The sequence below is a fragment of the Orbicella franksi genome, chromosome 12, assembly GCF_964199315.1.
Source record: "Orbicella franksi chromosome 12, jaOrbFran1.1, whole genome shotgun sequence".
NCBI lineage: Eukaryota > Metazoa > Cnidaria > Anthozoa > Scleractinia > Merulinidae > Orbicella > Orbicella franksi.
In genome coordinates this window covers 22,161,262-22,182,673 of record NC_138156.1, presented here as the reverse complement: position 1 = coordinate 22,182,673, position 21,412 = coordinate 22,161,262, and the positions used below count along the sequence as shown (strand labels likewise).

Genomic DNA, 21,412 nt, shown 5'->3' with positions numbered 1-21,412 from the left:
AAAAATTTGATATCTTATTAAGACCTGACCCTCAAGTCAATACCCTGTTTCAGACAAACGGCTGACACTACGTGAAAGACGTTTCGAGACACCAACTTGACAAGAACCGATAAAACAGGATCGCAACAGTGGACAGCTGTTTTGTCCTTCTTGGGACTCGTCAGCACTGTGTAGCGAAGATATGTAACGCTAGCCTAAGAGCCAACGCACATGAATTGAAATGACCCGTGCGTTGGCTCTTGGGCTGGCTTCGCTACACAGTGCTGACGAGTCCCAAACTCCCAATAAGGACGAAACAGCTGTCCACTGTTGCGATCCTGCTTTATCGGTTCTTGTCATGTTGGTGTCTCGAAACGTTTTTCACGTAGTATCAGCCTTGCAGTCTACTGTTTGTCTTTATATTTTTTTTTTGGCTGATTAGATCTTTTGTAGATCCTACGTTGGCAGCGTTTATCGTATGCGGTCCCTTGCAGTTTCTCGTTCCTGTTTCAGACCTGTCTTGTAATTAGTTCTCTAGTTCAGAGTAATGTTAAAGGCATTGTGAAGTGCTTCTATTGATGGTCTTACCGAAAAATGACAAAAACGTAGCTTCTTCTGAAAAACATAGCCAATTCAAGGCTAGAGTGCAAAACCATGCTCTACTTGAGACCAAAATGGCCTACCCTATTTGTGACCAAAACGGCTAAAAACTGGTACCCTTGTGGGCCGCACATACCTATATAGCCCATATAAGGGAGTACCCTCCCCCCCGGTTCTAACTCTTCTTTGGGAAAAGAAATGTCTTGATCGCTAGGGTTATTTCTAGTGATGTCGGCGTTGTAAATCACTGAGGCCACATTTGCTAGCCAATACTATACCACAATAAGATAACAATTAACCATTACATGTTCATACCACATCAAACGTTCTCCATCGGGTCCTCCTTGGCGGATTTCAGTTTCTACCAGTGATCTTTGAAATTAAATACTCGCCAACAACGTCTGTAAATTAAATAGCACTCGAGTATACTGCTCTGCGATTGGACAAAAAAATTCGGTACTACAGGTTCACACTCAGCCTTTTGCCTTTAGACAACGCTCGTATTTATTCATTTTCATTGTTATTGATATTATTATTTTTCACATTTATTTAATTACAAACATCGCTTCCAGGTTCAACGCACATTACTGCTATAACTTTGAATTTTGAAAGAAAGCCCGGGCCGTTTAAACGAAACTGATATCATATAACTGAAAAGAGAATATGGAAAAGGTTATACTGCCAAGTTTAAAAGAAAATGGCTGAAAATTTAATTCAAAATACATTCAAAAATTTTAACACAAACAGACAGTTTGTTTGGTTGTGGGGCAACTCCAGCTAGCTTGCCACAAATTTGATCAACCTAGTTCCCAGGGTCTTTCTTCTTCCCACTCCGTCTCTCGCTTCACTTCAGTAGGGCGGGAAGATGAGAGAATCTGGGAACGAGGTTGACATTTGGCTTTGCAATTGCAAAGTTCTCGCTAATACTCATCGTTGGTCCTACGTTTGTCGATATATGGTCTATCACTTTAACCGATCTGCAAGTTTGTTGAAAATAAATTTAACATCAGATAAATTCCTGCCATTGAGAAGACTGAGTACAGTGGCGTTAACTGTTGAAATTGCCAGAAAATTATACGGGAGCTGATTACTACTGTGAAACGTAGTTACTTCTACAGTGGGGCATACTTGTTGGATAGCTTTCCGCCTAACGTCAAAGCCATGCACTTGATCCGTCATTAACTTTAATCAGAGGGCCTGGTTTTCACTAGCGACGCAAGCACAAGCGCAAACACTAATTCTTATTTTACTATGAAAAAGCCCTGAGCACAAGCGCAAGCACAAGCGCAAACACAATAATTTTTATTTCACCGTGAAAATGGCCTTGACGTAGGCATAAGCGTAAGCGCAAGCTTAAGCACAAGGATAAAAATTTTTCCTTTTTCTTGTGCTTGCGCTTAATCTTGCGTTTGCCCTGCAAAAAGTGATATTTACCACACGTGGTTATGTTTGGCCAATGAAAACTTTGGATCCAGATTACCTCGCGCCTAAAGAGTTTTCCAAAATGGTGGAAGGCTCGGATGATTTTGCTTGCGCTTGTGTTTGCGTCGAATTTCGTTTTCACTTGGGCCATCCCTAATGCTTGCGCTTGTGCTTGCGTTGCTAGTGAAAACCAGGCTTTCGTGTAATGACTAATTTGCATTACGCTCTTTGAAAAGGAAAAGCATAATCTAAAAAGCAATGATTACTTACCAGCTGGGAAGCAAATATGTGTTTAACCAATATGACTGCCATGACTACCTCGTTGATTCCCTCATGATAGCGTGTTAAAATAACCCATTTAGGTTCCCTTAGGTGTAAGCATTTCGGTTTCTAAAGCCATATTGCGATTTTCAAGGTTGCGAAACTCTGACTTGATGTTAAAATTTATTACACCAAACAATGATGTTTAATTCTTTGCACTTGCTTATAATTGTTGCAACATCGAAGTCTATTTGGACTTTTATTAAGCCGAAGGGGGGAGGGGTGGTGAGGACACTCTCACTTCCGTCTACGGTCCACACTTTCTGCCCACAAATCTCATTCATCGCATAGGCATGAATGAGATAAAAATGAGATTAATCACCTAATGTCCTTCTCCTTCTTCTCTTCTTCTTACCTTGTCTAAATATGTGTACTTATGTATGTTAAGTCTGATAAACATATTTTCTAACCTTCAATTAACATGCAAAGTATAAATGAGTAGTGATGCGTTGTTTGTGGTGTATCAGCGCTAGAGAAGTTTCAGATTGTGAGGTTCTCGGATTTCAGACTTCGGACGGCTGTATAAACACGCCAGTGAAGATGTGTTTGAGAGGGGAAGGGAGCAGTGTAGACTCTGTGTCTTCTACCCAAAATAGCTCCACCAAAGAATTTCTATCGACATGCACAACTTAAACTTGAAGAAGGAACATCAAGGTGTAAGATTTTTTTATTACGACTACATTACGATACAAAAAGAAAGAAATTCATCGAAAGTTTCCACAGCTACAACCTTCTGAAAACAGCATACTTTCTATCCATAACTTAAAGTCTTGTGGGCTAAATACTGCGGATTTGAAACGAACAGAATTTCCACTTGCTGACTGATATTGTATGCGTTATTTTCTTTCTCAACTTTTGGAGGGAATAGACACATCATGGACGCCATCTTTGTCAATTAGTCTGATGAAGAAATCTGGAAGGCGAACAAGAAACCTCCTTTGCACCTTAAAAAAAGAGACAGAAAAAGAATCAGTGAAGTCTTTGTATTAATTTTGCTTCGTAAAAACAACTTTCTTTATCCTGGTGACAAACCAACTAGTTGATAAAAAAAATTCGTAAATCATTGAATAAGAACAAGAGAAAATTTTTTCTCTTGATAGGAAGGCTTAGGCAGCGTCCACACTGTGCCGGAGAAATTTGAAAACAAAGCTTTCTTTCTACGGTTAGGCCTACCGTCCACACCAATCCGTCACGAAAACCGAGCTTTTCGAAAACGCTCTTCAAACCGGAGTAATTTAAAAACGCCGGCTTTTCGTTTTCGTGTGGACGAAAGACATTTTGAAAACGTAGCTTTTCGAAAACGATGTAGTCACGATAGTCACGTGATTTCCCTGTTGGAGTTTTCCAAAAACACAAATCCAAAATGACCGACGATTGTTGCGTTTTTAAATTTCTCCTGCCTAGTGTGGACGGAAAACATTTGATGCGTTTTCAGAACGAAACCTCCGTTTTCAAATTCCTCCGGCGTAGTTACACTACTGCACGGCCCCTCTTGCACAATCCTATAGAAAAAAATTACACGAACTGACGTATCTTGGGTCTGCTAAGATGAAGCCAGTCCGGGACTACATCTGCAAGCTGATGATTTTCTCTATTCTCTACACCTGTCTATTTGAGCATGTATGGAAAGTAGTAAGGAGATATTAAACATTAATCACTCTGAATTACCTCTTCAATGCATTTCTTGAGGAGTTCTGATGCATCTTCTCGTGTCAAACCTAGTTTGAAAGAAATGAATAAAATAAAATCTCTGGTTATAAAGCTGTACGCATATGTATATTTGTTTCTCGCTGGTGTTGAGTGAAAAGCCTACTAAAGACAACAGTTTTAAGTTGTTATGCCACCAGCAGTCAACTTCCCCCCCACCCACCCCTCCCCCCTGCCAGAAGAAGAAAAAATTGTAATAAGACAAAGTAGGCTAGTCCTGTAAAGAACTGACAGGTTAGGCCAGACAGACCTGATTATTGTTAGGTGCCCTTTGTTGTATCACACACTGACAGGTTGCCTAATCAGTTTGTACAAGGCTACTTACAAAGCACTCTTATGACATGTAAAAGGCTTTTGTGATCAAATTAAACATAAACTACAGTAAACCATTGGCATACCTGGCTTATAATAACGATCCATTATACTGAGGGAGAAAAATGATCCATAACCATGTGCAGCAAATGGTACCTGTAAAAAATGAGAAAAAGTCCAGAAACTTAATAGCTGTTCAATTACTGGAAATTTTAATTGACTTTCTGATTTACAAAGGCTATCCGTTTAAAACAGCAATTTCGGCAGCTCTTTTCACTTGACCTTTGACTGGTTTGACCAGGAACTTTGCACTCACATTCCCCGGCAAATGTCTCTTTGTCGTGATTTTACGGATGATTTTACTGATGGCTTCTCAGCAAAAGACACACAAAATTCCCTATTGTTAAAAATGCAGAACATACTGAAAAACATTTCAGTTTGAAGACTGCCGATAAGCAGGCAGTGACAGAAGCCACTGTTTGATCTTTTCAATTTGCCAGTCTAGTTAAATGATCCTGTCAAAGCCCTTATCATAAAAGGAAAAACGAGCACTGCCATATAAAAACAACAACAAAAAGAGAAAAGAGGAGAAATGTACCTAGGCTTCATGCTCATTATGGTGGGGAGAAGACCAAATATAGCTATTTTTGCATAAAATAACTAACAAATGACTAAATACGGATTGGTGGTGGCACATATCATGGAGATGCTGTTCCACTTTTTCCAGATTAATTTTTGTGGAGGGAGGAACACCAAAAAGCCTGGAGAAAAACCCGCAGCTGAGAACCACTAAAAATGTAACCCACATGATGATTGGTCTGATTTAACTGTGGTCGCAGAGGCCGTAACCTGTAACACCTTCTACGGTCGAGTATGTTTGATGGGCCCCTGATGTCATGAGTAAACTTACCTGCAGTTGATACGATTCACCCAAAAAGTAACAAGTTTGATTTGGATGTGAAGAACAAGGCTACAGCTGAATCAAAACTTAATGACCGCCCTGGAAGGTGAGCACTCTCACCACTGTGCCATCCCAGCTCCCCCACTGGATTCCATCTTAAAATATTAGGATCATGTGTAGTTTGTGCACCCCTTGACCGATACATCGGTCGACATATCAACCGACACTCGACCGAGGTATCAGCCGATATATCGACCGACACTCGACCGATATATCAGTCAACATATCGATCGACACTCGGCCGATATATTGACCGAGATATTATCTGTTGACATATCAGCCGATATATCCGTCGAGTGTCGGTCGATATGTCGCCCAACACTCGACCGATATGTCAGTCAATATGTCGGCCGAGAGTGGTTGTCTGATTGTCGGCTGACATGTTGATCGATAGGCTACTGACATTCCGCCGATACTTCACCGATACTGGTGACTGTAGCCTGCGTCGCAGACATAATTTAACCTCGGTTAGTAACGTCTGCTGAGCAGCGCAGATATCCCTGTTCTACCTCCCGCTTCTCAGAGGCTTCTTTGTATAAACCTGGCGTAGTCAATCGAACTCAATCTAACCCGATCAGTTGGATTGTTTTTCGATTGTGAACCGCAGACGTACATACTTAGCCTTGTTTTATTGAAACATACTAGAGTCTGTTAAACACGCTGATAACGATGAACGAACTTACTTTTTGCAGTGAAGCTAGCCAGTCCATGTAGTATAGTTCTGGGCCACTGGTATCATCATAACCAGCTATCAGCATATTGACTTGGTATGCAGACTGTTAAAATGTTAAAAAGAATAATAAATTCATTCTTGGTAATGTTTAACGTATACAAAGTAGGTATTTAATCTGTTTGCAATTGTGGGTGAATCAGAATTTTTTAAATCTCTGTGGGAAATTAAAATTGATTTGAAAAATTGGATAGTTTGAGAACTCACAGGTAAAATTACAGTGTTTGACTGAGGAGAGGAAAACAACTGTTTGTTACAGTTAACACAAGGTTGGAAAATCAGGGTTTTGAGAAACTAGTATTTGGAATAATTTGCAGGGCTTGAAATTAACTTTTTCGTTCAGGAACCAACTGGCAACTAACAGAAAAATTTTGCTCACCAGATCATAAATTTTGGTCGCCAACTTATATTATAATTATATAACTCACACAAGAACAGGATTTTATATGTTACTTTGCAAGCAAGAAAAGTCACAATCAAAGAGCGAAAACAATTAGAAACAACAGGAGTAACACTTAGTTGTAAAGCTGACGTTGTTCTCAGGTGATATGTCTCTGGTCCGAAGGAGATGGTTGTCTCCATAGTCATTTTAAATGAAGCGAAGCATAAAACATGTTAAGTCCGTGGTCTTTATTGTGAGACAAACACAGGTCCTTGCATATTATTTTATTCAACAACTGATGAAGGATTCAAAGTTTGGATTAACCTTTTAGCTGAATCTTCATTCCCCGCACGTAAAAACTCACGTAATTCCTTCAACTAATTGGTATCTGCCGCCATTTTCGCGGCAAATGAAAAGTACATGGTGTTGAAACGTGCCTGCAATCCTAGTTTTGGAAGAAGCCACTGAAACAATATGGCGTGCCGTGAACGCAGTATCAACGTGTCGAAATACATTCAATTTTTTCAATTGTCTTGTAATATTGAGACACTATTTTACTGGGGACGGAAAGGTGAGTTGTATACTAGCTACCATATCCGATTGATTTCCTAATATAAAGATTTAAAAACAAAATTTGTGTTGTGGTTTTCTTTAGTTATCGGACAAAACGCGAGTTGCCAGCTGGCAACCAGTTCTGAAAATTTAGTCACCAGTGCTCAATTTTTAGTCGCATTGGCAACCAGTGAGTCGCAATTTCAAGCCCTGATTTGATTTTCTCAAACACTAATAAGTACTTACTGAACTGCGAAGAGCATCAGCCAAGTTTCTTCTTGTGAAATTAGCAGCAGCATGAGGGGTAAGTTCATATCCTAAGATTTTTACAAAGGTAACATTAATACAATACACCAACTAAACACTGACAGGGAGGGCTGGAGTACCAGCCTCTGTTTGGGACAGGAGCCTGCCCCTCTCCTAAAGGCAAGCTGGATTTAGAAACAGATCACCACCCAAAGAATTTTGTTGGAAAAATTATCTTATCAGAATGGTAGACAATGGTGGTATGCGATAGAATTTTAGAGACGTTTTAAAAAACATAGAAAGTTAACAAGATTTATAATGGAGAATGCCAGAAAAGTTAGTCTATGGTCAAGATGTGTTCCTTATTTGGGCAACAGGGTCAGGGCAAGACTTCACTAATGGCTGCCTCTCTAGCACTGTCAACATTTGGTCCAGAATGTTTATCCAATATCCATATCCTTACTGTTATTGCCACCTCCTTATTATGGAAACCATCCATCTTTCTATCTTTCTATCTTTATAATAGTTTTTCAGCGCTGTCATTAAGTTCTGAGTCACAAATAGCCTTGATCTTCACACAAGTTACAAACTTGTTACTTTGTGGGTGTAGTATCAACTGCAGGCAAGTTTACCCTTAACATCAAGGACTCATCAAACATTCTCAGCTGTAACAAGTGTTATGGGTCACAGCCCTTAATGACAGCCCTGTTTCTTCAGGGGTGGGATTTTATCTCTTGCAAAACACCTGTCCAGTAAGTGTTTTGGGGTATTAAATTGCAGTTTCAGTTCTACCCATTAGCTTCTTTTTCCTGGGTACCTCAACCCTCTGTTTTCATATAATATTCTCCATTGTAATCCACTAAAAACTAATTCACTAAATTTTTGTTTGCAGGCCATACCATTTTTCATTTTGTAAAGCTGTATATTTTTTTCCATGTACTCAGCAAACTGAACTGTGTCTCCTGCTTCTCCTGTCACTAACATAAGCAGCTTGCTGCTCAGCTTGAACATTTTGTCCTGGTCTGAAAAAAAAATGAATTACTATCTTAAAAGTTTCCACCACTCTACCCCCGAGTTCTGAAGGTACAACAAAAGTCAGTCTGAAGGGTTGCTCTGTTGGCACCATTTGATTTTGTTAATATTGCTGAGGGGGTCTAGAAGGAAAATTATGTTTTCTCGAGAGGTAAAGAAAAAGAAAACTTGGAGGGGGGGTATCATGTTCATACTGCAATGGGGGAGGGGGAGAAACAAAAGGGAATGGCCTTACAGTAACAGGCATTCCATATCAGATGACAAGGGCTAGTCTGAAAAAGGCAGCACCCACAGGCTGATGTGTGGTGAACATAATCCTTATCCTAAATCCTAATACAATTGTATGTAAGAATTATGAGATAATAATAGTGAGACAAAATTTTACGAAATAATTGAAAATTATAAAATAGATGGCTGACTTTGTAAAAAAAGTCACTGAAATTGAAATAAACCTTGCTCTAGGCACAAGTTTACTTGACTTAACTTTACCTATTCTTCATAAAGGGCAAAATACTGATTATTTTTTACATCATGTCAAAGTGAAAACATCTGGTTAAGTGTAATCAAAGGTATACATCATAAAACTAACCAAAAAGCATTCTTACTCCAAAAAGCGGCAAACGTCACGAAACAAAAGCAGTCAGGGAAAGTACTGAGTCATGATAACTGTACTGCCTCATGGCAGCCTTGCCGTCAATACCGTTTGTTTATACATGAAAACAAAAACTGCAGCAATCTTTAACTGAATGCTATGGGCAGTGGGAAAACCTTACCATCTTTCATGCGAACAATACTCCTCCCGCTTGCAGAATCGCTAGCCACTAGGACAAAATCAGGACCTTGAATTCCTATCAAACACTCCATTTTATTCAAGTTTCTACGATGACTTAGCGACCAAGCCGTAAATCGCAGGCTTCTGTATTCAGCGGATTATCTATCAGTGGCATGCGTACTCGTTCATTTGGAAGGAAAACAAAATGGCGGACGGAGACGGTGTTGCTAGTATGGTATGAAAAATATTAGCCAAGCTGGCTTCAACTTGTTTATGGCGATATGAATACCATAAAACTCAACCGCAGAGTTTTCATTGTAGTCTTGTCTGTTTGCGTCTTTATTGCATTTCTGTGGATAAAATCTCGTCGTGTCGGGCTCGTCCAACAAGCAACCTTCGATCCATCTAGTTTCCGGGATCGTCTCTACTACTTGAACAGAAATAGAGAAAATGCAAACTCACACGGAAGACTAAACACCCAGCAGAATACTGAAGAAACAGTCGCAGCTGTACTTGTAATCGCTTGTAACAGACCTGAAGTAGAAAGATGCCTGGACAGTTTACTGAGACATCGCCCTTCGGAAAAGAAGTTCCCTGTAATTGTCAGCCAAGATTGCGGGCATGAAGAAACAGCTCGAGTTATCAACAATTACAGGGACAAACTTATGTATATAAAACATCCTGATTTATCCGACATCGCCGTCCCTGAGGCTATGGGTCATTTAAAAGGTTATTACAAACTGTCGAGACATTATAAATGGGCTTTGTCGCAAGTTTTCGACGTGCTGCAGCAAGACACTGTTATTATAGTCGAAGATGACCTCGAGGTGGCTCCCGATTTCTTTGAATACTTTGAAGCTACTAAGGGGTTGTTAGAAAAAGACCCCACCCTTTGGTGTGTGTCAGCGTGGAATGATAATGGTAAAGAAGGAAAAGTAAGGGGTAATGATTTGCTTTATCGCAGTGACTTCTTTCCGGGGCTCGGGTGGATGCTTAAAAAATCTGTTTGGGATGAGCTTGCTCCAAAGTGGCCGGCAGCGTACTGGGATGACTGGATGCGACATCCAGCACAGAGGCGTGACCGTGCATGCATACGACCAGAAATCCCACGTGCAGTCACATTTGGAAAAATAGGTGTCAGCCGAGGACAGTTCTTTGATGAGCATCTCAAATACATTACGCTGAACAATCAGTTTTATCCTTTTACTCAAAGAAACTTGACATTTCTTCTCAAAGAGGAATATGATCCAAGGTTTTTCAATACTGTGTACAAATCACCTTTGGTTTCATTTGACTACTTTCATTCTGGTAAGGTGATACCTGCACCTTCTGTAAGGGTCCAGTATGAGACAGATGAGGTTTTTAAGTCTTTAGCAAATCAGCTGGGAATAATGAGTGACATTAAAGCTGGAGTACCAAGAATGGCATATAAAGGTGTAGTCAGCTTTATCTACAGAGGTTTGCGGGTTTATTTAGCACCACCCAGGCACTGGAGGGGGTATGAATTCCATGAATGATAGAAATTTTGGCAGTGCCCTTGAACATGTAGGCTTAAAGGCAAGGCTATAGCTAGTAACGGGCAAACCAAGACACTTACCGCAGTCATTTTTTTCCCATTTGTATTTTATAGTTCTCATAATCACCCTAATATCAAGGAAAAGAATTTAATCATGGACATAAGCTCAGTCAAACAAAATTACTTTTTCATGGACATTGTCTCAGTCATAAATTTTTTTCTGGCTACAGCCTTGTAAGGATCTATGCCATATATACTTCATATACTTTTGTGTTGTGTGAAAGTAACTTTAGACTGAAACAAAGGTCAAGGATCGTCCAAACTGGGAACAATTTAAATGAAACAAACATGAATATTAAAAAATTTGGGGCCAAAATCTCAATGTCCATAACTCTTATACCATAATTACTATTTTTATGTGTACAAAATCATACATTCATTGCAGCAATATGAACTTTGTTACAAATACTATTATAGTGGAATTCTGATTTCTTGAAACTCATTTTTTTTTTTAGCCTTTTAATAGCACAAACCACAGTCATTTCCCATTTTCCTCCCTTAGTGGTTCAAAAAATCACTATTCCACTGTCTGTAGTTCAACTCATGAGCTTTTTACCTACACCTAAGCTGCCATGGGCAATATTGGAGATGTCTAAAGTGAACATTTTTCATGGAGTACACACTGAAGAGAAAGTTAATCAAGTCCCAAGAGCCATTAGACGTGGGGGCTTTGGGGCATTCCCCCTTAAGAAATTTTTAATATTAGCAGCTTTGAAAATTCATTTTCCATGTTATCCAGGGAACAGTTTCATAAATCTACACATGAACAAACATGAAGTATTTAGTAACTTCTGTTATTTACTTGTCAACCTTTATGATGATAGTAGGATCAAGGGGAAAGGCTAGAGAGTGTCAAACCAGTCAATTTAATTGTTAAAATCACTTTTCCCTTATAAATATATATATATCTATCTTTTCTAGATTTACAGAGGTGTTCATTATACCCCTGAAAAGTGCTGGCATGATATATTTCAAAATTAATATTGCAAGTGTGCAAGGAATATTGTTTATGTAAACACAGTCTGGTGGCAGATGAGACAGACTAAGAGATGAAGACATTTAAAATAGATTGAATTATTTAATTACTTCTAAAGAGTAAATTTATTATCATAATTAAATCTTAATCCTGATAAAAAAAATAGCCATTACTGTTTTAGGCAATAAAATTATTGTATTTTTCAAACCTGTGAAACTGATATATATTTACATTTAACAGGTTTTGTACGCTGTATTCAGTGCCATTTTAACCTTGTATTTTCAAATAAAAAGTACATATGCCTGGTCATGGGAGTCAACATGAGGTGTTACTGAACTCAATCACTACTGTATGTAAGAGGATCTCCTGATTTTCACCACAGCAAAATACCACATGAACCATCCTTGACTTTATTTTTCACTGTAATAGTCCTGTCATTCATGTAATAATCTAATCAAGATTTGAGTTTTGAATTGGCAAGTTGTGTCGTTTTGTTAAGCTGTTCATTTCAAAAGAAGAAGAATAATGAAAATGAAAACATCAAAATTGTATTTGTCATTGGCTGAAAATGCTTCACCAGCTCAGACATAATACATCAAACTCAAGAGCTGAGGTAAATGTTAATCAAATCTTTAATCACTACCAAGACAGCTAGCTCAAGATACATGATGTGAAGTAATTCTGACAGAAAATGAATCATTTGGAAATGTTGTGAAACCCATCTTGAATGTTTCATATACAATAATTTGTAAAAACAAATCTGCTAATTAAGATCACATACTGAACAACTCACTGTCACCTTTTTTTGTTTCCTTTGTTTCACTTGAATTATTAATTCATTACTAAAAGACTTTGAGTACAAAACGTTCCCCACTTAATGGTAACGAGAAACTCTTGTTGTTAACGCTTGGTGCTAAAAGCTCAAAAAAAATTTTTCTCATCAAAGGGGTGGAAATATTAGACTATCCCCTTCCCCACTTGTATTGAAACAAGAAAAGAACAAATTTAGTGTTTGCATCCACCTCACATTCTTTTGAGCACCTCTTGATTTGTTTCTAGAATGGTAAGAGTTGTGTGAGTGAACGATTTTTATCTAAAAATAAAGTTCTGTAAAACGTAAATGGTAAATTATTAGCTTTTTACACCTTTTGCTGTTCATTTACAGAAAATAAACATTCATTTGTGTCCAAATTTCTTTCTTTATGGTCAATAAACTCTCATTAACACCAATATGACCTTCATTTGCGCGTAAGGAACGTTCAAGAATAACATTTACATATGCATTAACATTCAAAATCATCAAAAGAAAAACAATACCTTCATTTGACATTCATTGACTGATAAGGTATTTTCATTTTGGTCGAAAAAAAATTCGTTGTCGCGAAACGACAATCATTTACACTTTAGGACATTCAGTTTTCAACAAAAGACTTTCAATAACACAATTTGCATGAGAATTAACATTCAATTGCATTATTAGGCAACCATATCCATGAAGGTAACAATCTTTAATGCGGCGAGACAAACATTACAGCCATAATAACATTTATTTTTGAAAGATAGAATATCAAATTCGCTGAACGATTTATCCTTCAATTGCCTCACTATTGAGGCATCGTGGCAAATACGTTTGCATGAAACGAAACCGTAATGGTACCAATATTTCGTTGTAGAGCTTGCTGCAACAGCTGCGTGCGATAATTTCACAGAGCAATTCCCTGGCGTCTTGCTTCGTCTCTTTTGACATCTTCAAAGGCCCTGACTATCCTTTCGCGGTGTTCAAATGGGATTCTATTTCTTCGTGGCATTTCTGGAGAAATCTAACTGTCACTATGACACACGTATACTGTACATGTACATGTAGTGCGCCCTCTGAGTTGTACGCAAAAAGTTTCATAAGTGGCCGAATTTACATATATCTGGAAAGGGAGGATTGTGACAATATGTTTAAAAAAAAAGTACATATGGTCCCTTGTTCTATGATCAAAATTTCGAGGAAAATTGGGCGAGATATCTCTGTTCAAAAGAACTGCGCGAATGAGCGATTGTTTTCTCTTAACGTTTGGTGAAAACACGGTAATGTTTGCCTTACCGCACTAAAGATTGTTACCTTCATGGATATGGTTGCATAATAATGTAATTGATTGTGAGTTCTCATGCAAATTGTGTTATTGAAAGTCTTTTGTTGAAAACTGATTGTCCTAAAGTGTAAATGATTGTCGTTTCGAGACAACGAATTTTATTTCAACCAAAATGAAAATACATTTACAGTCAATGAATGTCAAATGAAGGTATTGTTTATCTTTTGATGATTTTGAATGTTAATACATATGTAAATGTTATTCTTGAACGTTCCTTACGCTCAAATGAAGGTCATATTGGTGTTAATGAGAGTTTATTCACCATAATGAAAGAAATTTGGACACAAATGAATGTTTATTTTCTGTAAATGAACAGCAAAAGGTGTACTTCCAGATTCCTTTGAAGGTGCCTAACATCCAGCGAAGGACTGGTGACGAGTGAACTCAGAGAACACTAGTTGCTAGGAGATAAGGATCCCAAGAGACGCGGGCGCAGAAATTACCATAAAATCCTTGAAGTGAAGAAGCATTCGGACGGCAAGGATGTGATCACGAAAAGTTCGACTTCTCCATGGTTTCGCCGTTAGATTTCTTGCTTTGGAGGTGACTCCAAAGCTTGTTCATGGCACAGGGCAGGGAAAGGAATAACTTTGTCCCACGGACCTGTGTTTCTCCGCTTTGGAAAGATTCAACTTCGAGCAATGTGGTTACGTTAAGAATGCGGCCTCCTCAAACTCCATTTACTTCACTCGATACCTTCATGGCAGCTCACAGCCCTCGCCGATTTTGTCAAGCAAGACAGAAATACGTTTTAAGTGAGTATAATACCTTCATTTCGGCTCAGCTATTCCTCATCTACTTTAGATCGCGAGAAAATGTCATAAAAATATAGCTTAATTTGAACCGGAATCTCGTTATTTTATGAGCGAGAAGATTATGACATGTTTGTTTTTTCTATTTACATGCAGAACCTCTGACTGTGGATAAAAGAATTACAGATACTGGATTTGTACCTGTCCAACAAAAGAAAAGAAATGACTCGAGGTGAGTTATTCGCCGGATGGAAGCGACTAGAAGGTTTTTCACGCACGACACCCTACTGGAGTGGTGCAAAAACATCCGCGAAGCATTTTATTGTCAGAAGACAAATATAATACTTAAAGGCTTAAGTTTTCACACGACAAGGACCGGCTAAGAAATTTGTTTATTACTCTTGCTTCCGTTTGTCGTTCGATCATCGTTTTGGCTAGTTAAAACGTTAATGATAGTCGTTCTTTCGTTCAATTTATCTGCAAAAAGTTACCAAGTTTTTTGTAAGCCGATATTCATGGGTATCCCGGCGTTGCACAATTAGTGTGATTATGAAAGCTTAAATATGTACATCGGTCTAAAATTATTACCACACTGACTCAAAAAAAAGTTACAGAAAAGTCATAGCACTAACCGCATAATACATCAGACGTAAATTAAAAACAGATATAACCGCCAATTAACTTAATTTTGTTCTTCTGTCAGCACGTCCATGTTGATTGAGAACAAAGAGGTCCCCGTAATTACTGCTCAGCTTGAATAGACTTTTTTTTTTGACACCTAATTTGTGGCCAGAGTAGGTTCCATCCAAATTTTTACAAGTGAAATAACAGTATTTACTTCACTTTAGGCTGCCTCAATATTAAATCTTTAATTAAATGTCACTATGAAACCAAATAAAGATAAAATTTTAATTATAGATTGATCTAATGTTTGGTTAGCAACTGAAGAATGTACATAGTCATTGACACTAATGAGCCTCATTATTTTATGGTAAGATGTCAAAAGATGTAGCAGAGGGATGAAATTTGGAATAGCCAGGGAAATCCTTGCCTCCATGCTCTTAATTATGCTTTTTTTTTAATGAAACTGCTTCTTAACAAGTCTGGTACACGTAGATTATGATTGCACCTTTCAGTCGGAGTGCACATGTAGAATGGTATTTTAATTATACTTTCAACAAAATCGGTTTTTTTTTTTGGCTATGTAGCACATAAGGTTGTGCAGAATATAGTACAAAACACATTTGGGTTAATTATTTTATTAGATTAAATGAGTTGCTTGTTAAAGCATTTTACAAGAGAGTCAATCGACGTTTCAATGCATCAAGCATACTTGAATGTACTCAATTTCAAAGTCAACTCATAAATAACAACTTTGACATTAGCATTAAGGACCTCAGTCTTGGTTAACAACCTCAGTCTTGAGAATGATGCTTGATGCATCAAAACATCTATTGACAATACTTTTATCTTTTGTGTCAAATTATTTTATTGTGATGCAGTTGAGGCTCTTTAATACATGTGTGCTGTGTCGGTGATATATGATTCATTGATCCAATAAATTTATGCATTTATTGTGAACTTCCTATTAGTTCTTTTTTGTGATCAATGAATTAGGCCTAGATTTAAAGGTATATAGGAGACCCTTGTCGACACCCTTTATTCATCCATAGATAAAACTACCCAAAGAACATCGGATCCTACCGGGCCCTACTCTCCTCAACACACTCCCTAGGTATTTACAATCCCTAATTTGTTGATTTCCTTTATTCTTGACATCTGTCTGCTTGACAAGGTTAAGGGGTATTGTAAAGTGATTTATAAGTTGACCAATCTTGGGAAAGGAATTGTGGGGTGTTACTGTCAGTGTTGTCATGCATCTGTTCAGTAATGGATGCCAAATATAACTTCAAAATGTGGTAAGATTAAACAAGTGGCACACAGGTTGTTAGGGCAATCTTGAGTGACAGTGAAGTTACTTACCACATTTTGATGTCTTCTGTTATCTATTGCTGAACAGATGCACATCAACACAGAATCTACTCATCGTGTTTCACATAAAATAATAAAGAAAAAAAGATGTTAATGACATCATCTATATGTCTGTCCTCCAATAAATCATAAGCAAAAACCAATCAAAATGTGAGAATAATCCGACTTATATAACTATTTGTTTATTACATTGACATTTGATGGGAGGCGCAATGGTGTCGTAGTTAGCACACTTATCTCCAGATCAAGCTGTCTGGGTTTAAGCCCTGGCCGGGGACATTGTGTTGTGTTCTTGGCCGAGACCCTCTACTCTCACAGTGCCTCTCTCCACCCAGGTGCATAAATAGGTACTGGCGACATTAATGCTGGGGTAGCTTTGCGATGGACTAGCATCCCATCCAGGGGGGAGTAGAAAAACTCCTAGTGGCTTCTTGCTACAGAAACCAGAATAAGCTCTGGCCTGATGGGCCACTTGGCTCGTATGCAGACTTTACCTTACCTTGACATTTGATCTTTGTTGTCTCACCAGTGATGCAAGAACTAACAGTGTTCATCAACGGCAAAGTCACCAACGTGTAACCCACAGAAGTCCACCCAGTAATACATACACAACAACTGATAGTAGCAGTGAAGGAGAAGTCAACACCCAACGAGTTTTGGCACTGGGAAAATGTAAACTAAACAATGAAGACCTAGTTGCCAGTGACGCCTCATCTGAGTTGTACAGGAGTAGCTTCTTTCAGCCAGGGCCTAAGATTCCAATGACATTTAATCGCAGCACATCAATACCCACAATGCCTCGTAGCACTGCCGATCTCATTGCTATTGGAACAATACCAATAACATCTCAGCGGCAGACTCCAGTTAAACCTATGTCCAGGTAAGGGTATAGAAAATAGTTACTGCGATAATGAATAAACAAGTACAAACTCATGCCTTTAGGGGAGCTACGCCCAGTTTGTGTTTTTGAAACATTTAGCCTAAATTTTTGAAGGTCTTCATTTGTAATCCAGGTTAACCTTCTCCATCCTCAACCATCCTTGTTCCATTACGGTTTATTATTACCTCTTTGGTGTTTTCCTATCTTAGTAAACTATTATTTTCAGGATTCCTCCAATTAAAAGGTAATTTTGTACATGGCAAAAATAGTTCAAAATACCATGACTGAGCTCCTTTAAGACAGTGACAACAAGGTGAAAAATCCCCAGTATATCCTAGGGTATGACCCACATTTTTTATCATTATTGAATTGTGATAACGTTTTGCAAAGTTAAGAGGTTTTTTTAACATGTTGTACTGTTTCTGTGGTAACCTATTATGCCATGAAAGTAATCACAACTTAATCGCCAATGATTTGGCATTTGTGTCACATAATATTTGTAGCACCACTTGATAAAGAGTGGTGTAATTCAATCCATCAAAGTTTAACTGCTGGAAAGTACTGGAAACTGTTAGTAACCACCTTAAAAGTAATTTACAGCCCTACTTACTCTGATGTCTCTGCGGTCCAATGGTCAATATTTACCTAGACCCAGTACAGTTGAACCCCACTATCTCAAACTCTCATGGGAAACCAAAAATAGTTCGAAATAGTGGGAGTTCGAAATAGCTGATAGTAAACGACTAAAGGGCAGATCCAAGGAAAATGATTATGAGTTCAAAATAACAGGGAATTCAAAATAACCAAGTTTGAATTGGCCAGATCCAACTGTATTTCCCTGACTTTGTCAGCAATGCTTCCCATACTCCCTTTATCACTAGTATTGTTCAGGTAGGAATGTTTCAAGAATCCAAACCTCATGCAACGAAACGCTTCACTGGGCATTTTTAATACCAAATTTAATTCCAAGAAAATGGATTGTGTGGTTCCAGAAAATATCCATACCTTACCCACCAAAGGGATTTTTCTAGGATCCCCTGACCCCTCCAGAAATTCCAAATGAATTAAGCTTCATGCATTTCTTTAAATGTTTTGGTCTTGCAGAACCCCCACCCCCAGGAAATTCCAATCCCTTCTGTGGGGGCAGTATGGATATTTTCTTGAACTGTACATTATGAAGAATGGGGATTTCCTTAGCTCAGTATATATCTATCATGAGATTATATTTTTCAATGCTATTGCAGTTTAGGGATAACTTCAAGTTGTACAGACCAAGATCGACTTATAAAATCAACTAAAAAGGAAAAGAATTACAGGGATCTTCTGTTAGTTGACACTGAGACTTATATAATATTGAACTATGTTCTACTCACATACACTGTACCCTTACTCAATTAATAACACATGCACCAGATTTTAGAAAACATACGTATCTTTGTGTAACCTGATGCAAACATTAGAATGGGTATAGGAGACGTCAGAAGTTTGTGAATTGAAGCTATAAGCAAGGCTTTCATGTTTTCCAAAAAGTACTCAATTAATTTGGGCTGAACAAAAGTAAAACTTACTTAACAAACACATGTACAACTACATGATTGAATCTTTTCTCAGCTATGCTTGAAGTATTAAACTCTTCTGTTAGCTCTGGTTAATACTGTTGCCATGACATTAAAATTTTGTTGTATATTCTGCTCGGTTTTAAAATGTGTGATAAATAACATTTTGAGATCAGATATATCTCATTGCCTATTAACATAAAACATATTTTTATGCTTTAAACAATTTTCTTTGAAACTTATTATGCAATTCATAGTCTTTAAATAATATTGTGAATGTGTAATTAACTTTTCAGATCTTCATCTGAGGAAGATATTCAACTCATGCCCAAGACAAAAACTGGAGGACTGTTAGTTTCAATTTCTATATTTAACTTTCTTCAGTAATATTTAAACAAAATATATCAAACAAATGATAAATTAAAGCAAAGGAAAATCATCAGTTGAGAATCATATTAACTATAAAGATTCTTGTTTAAACATTCTTTTCAGTGCAATCCCTATTTTTCGAACCCTTGATTATTTGAACCTCTCGATTATTCAAAGCAATTTTTACTTCCCTTAGCAAAAATAGGAGAAAGTTACCCTCAATTTTGTGAACCTGTCCTCCAATTTTCCGAGTCCATTTCCATTACATGGTTTGAAAAATCGGGATTCCACTGTATTTCTTTTTTTTTTAAATATTATTTTAACAATAAATTAAATTTAGTTTTGTAAACTGCCCTCCTTTTCCTGAGTAAAGTATGCAGTGTTGCCCAAAGTAATACAATCTACCTTAAAGACAACCATTAATATTATTAAAACAATAATTTGAACATAAATCTTCCCAAAAAGAATTACTGGCAATAATTTTTGTTAAAAATAAATTCAAGATTAAAGAGAAGATAATTCCTTACATTATCTTAAACAAACTCACAATCCTCAAATTCCATTTAACAAAAATGCGTTTTCTCCCGCTTTGTTGTTTAGGTGGAAAACAAAAGCAACATTAAATCTCAAAGGTAAGATATGTCTAATTCTGCAAGATCATTCCAAACTTGACATCTTGTAAAAGGTAAAAGGTCAAGTCTGTGTCACGCCAGTGGCCCATCACAGCTGGAGCTTATACTGGTTCTTAAACCATGAAGCAACTATGAGTATTTTTACTCCCCCCCTGGATTGGATGCTTGTCCATCACAGAGTTACTCCCAATGGGGCTTGAAAAAAGTGCTGTAAGGTCATCTGAGAAAAGTAGATTTTCCTGCTGGGCTAGTAACTTGTCATTCTCACTTGCCCAATGGGCAAAGCACAACTCAAGGTAAGTCGTCTGCCAACTAAATATAAAAAGTATAATTAAGACTTTGCCAGCCAATGGCAAGCACAATTTGACAGCTGCTTGTCTGAAGCGCAAGCTTGAATTCAAGTTTTTCTCAAGCCCTGGTCCTCATCTTCCTCGCCAGTACCCATTAACACACGTGGGTGGCAAGAGGCACTGTGAGAGTAAACTGTCTTGCCAAAAAAACACAAGGCAATGATCCTGGCCAGGGTTTGAACACAGGCCACTCAATCCATGGTCCAACGCACTTGTTGCCTTTGGTTGCATGCATGACTACTCAAATTTTCATTACTTACAGTGGAACCCTGTTAATCCGATCACCAACAGGCCCCAAAAATGTGGCCTTATTAATGGAGTGGTCATATTAAAGGGGTGCTTTAAATAATGAAATGACTGACTAAGCTTTTGTTTGGACAAGAATAAAGTGGCCATAATAACGAGGTGGCTGTATTAACGGGGTAGCCATAAGACGGGGTTTCACTGTACTTACATTTATATATCTCTGCACTTTGTTCATCAGGATGTAAATATCCAGATCCCATGATTGGAGCAAGCCCTTCCTTCCAGGCAAGAATCACAGAAATGGCCCAGCTGGAGGTAGAAACAATAAAATTTGAGAAGACAAAAAAGACAAGGAAAAAGGCTTCAAGTTCCTAGCTAAAACAGATTACATTAATTTACAAACTGCTATTTAATAGCTAGTTAAAGGTTTTTCCAATTTAAATTATGTTGCAAAAAGTGCAACCTCAGTGTTTTTAGTTCCTTTCAATTTATTGTGTATTTCTTTGAAATTCACACAAAAATTTGTATAATTCTACAGCCAAATATGCAAGAGAGTGGGGAAAAACATTTTCACCCACATTTTTAAATAAGCAAGCAGTGTATAAATTGTACAAACCACATATTGTTTTGTGTACATAAATGTATATATTAAATAATTTCTTCAGTTGTGAAAAAAAAAATTTTTTTCAAATAGAATTTTATTGGAACATTATTTAACTTTATTTGTTTAAGTCCTTAAAGGAGCTCAGTCACGGTTTGCGCATATTGAAAAGTTTAGCCTCAATTTTTCAAATTCGTTGTTTGTAATCCATTTTAATCTTCCCGATCCTTAGCCATCCTTGTTCCTTTATGTTTTATCATGATGTCTTTGGTGTTTTTCTATCTTATTAAACTGTTATTTTCAGGTTTCCTACCATTGAAAGGTA

At 37.6% G+C, this 21,412-nt stretch overlaps 3 protein-coding genes and 1 long non-coding RNA gene across 6 annotated transcripts in view; 2 read left to right on the top strand and 2 right to left on the bottom strand.

Moving 5' to 3' along the window:
• Window positions 1–2,971: 2,971 nt before the first annotated feature.
• LOC145462984 (proteasome subunit beta type-2-like) lies at window positions 2,972–9,116 on the bottom strand. The gene is made up of 7 exons (XM_081446673.1): window positions 9,018–9,116; window positions 8,112–8,234; window positions 7,213–7,283; window positions 5,986–6,078; window positions 4,428–4,497; window positions 3,991–4,040; window positions 2,972–3,266 (listed from the first exon to the last, which is right to left on the bottom strand). The coding sequence occupies exons 1-7, from the start codon at window positions 9,106–9,108 to the stop codon at window positions 3,171–3,173; spliced, it is 594 nt and encodes a 197-aa protein (XP_081302799.1). The 5' UTR covers window positions 9,109–9,116; the 3' UTR covers window positions 2,972–3,170.
• A 148-nt stretch (window positions 9,117–9,264) lies between these two features.
• On the top strand, window positions 9,265–11,880 carry LOC145462983 (alpha-1,3-mannosyl-glycoprotein 2-beta-N-acetylglucosaminyltransferase-like). The gene has a single exon (XM_081446672.1). It carries the CDS (start codon window positions 9,298–9,300, stop codon window positions 10,531–10,533), a length of 1,236 nt encoding a protein of 411 aa, XP_081302798.1. The 5' UTR covers window positions 9,265–9,297; the 3' UTR covers window positions 10,534–11,880.
• Window positions 11,881–12,483: 603 nt separating this feature from the next.
• LOC145463832 (uncharacterized) overlaps window positions 12,484–21,412 on the top strand; it is a 9,523-nt gene continuing 594 nt past the window's right edge. The window contains exons 1-6 of one of the 2 annotated variants that reach the window (XM_081447627.1): window positions 12,484–14,464; window positions 14,618–14,693; window positions 16,983–17,333; window positions 19,186–19,239; window positions 19,859–19,890; window positions 20,725–21,412. The exon at window positions 20,725–21,412 is cut by the window's right edge and continues 594 nt beyond it. In XM_081447627.1, the coding sequence (XP_081303753.1) occupies window positions 14,272–14,464; window positions 14,618–14,693; window positions 16,983–17,333; window positions 19,186–19,239; window positions 19,859–19,890; window positions 20,725–20,861 (843 nt within the window). In that variant the 5' untranslated portion in view covers window positions 12,484–14,271 and the 3' untranslated portion in view covers window positions 20,862–21,412. The remainder of the gene's footprint in view (window positions 14,465–14,617; window positions 14,694–16,982; window positions 17,334–19,185; window positions 19,240–19,858; window positions 19,891–20,724) is intronic. The other variant, XM_081447628.1, reaches the window with a different exon arrangement.
• The window catches only part of LOC145463834 (uncharacterized), a 22,380-nt gene continuing 21,676 nt past the window's right edge, over window positions 20,709–21,412 (bottom strand). For both annotated transcript variants that reach the window (XR_014041363.1, XR_014041364.1), the window contains one exon: window positions 20,709–20,795. This is a non-coding gene — a long non-coding RNA (uncharacterized LOC145463834). The remainder of the gene's footprint in view (window positions 20,796–21,412) is intronic.

Excerpts from the sequence above, each read along its gene's own strand:
- LOC145462983 (XM_081446672.1), top strand. The coding sequence starts at position 9,298 with ATGAATACCATAAAACTCAACCGCAGAGTTTTCATTGTAGTCTTGTCT.
- LOC145462984 (XM_081446673.1), bottom strand. The coding sequence starts at position 9,108 with ATGGAGTGTTTGATAGGAATTCAAGGTCCTGATTTTGTCCTAGTGGCT. Across the intron at positions 4,041-4,427 it reads GGATCGTTATTATAAGCCAG|GTTTGACACGAGAAGATGCA; the intron begins GTATGCCAATGG and ends CTTTCAAACTAG. Across the intron at positions 3,267-3,990 it reads TCAAGAAATGCATTGAAGAG|GTGCAAAGGAGGTTTCTTGT; the intron begins GTAATTCAGAGT and ends TCTTTTTTTAAG.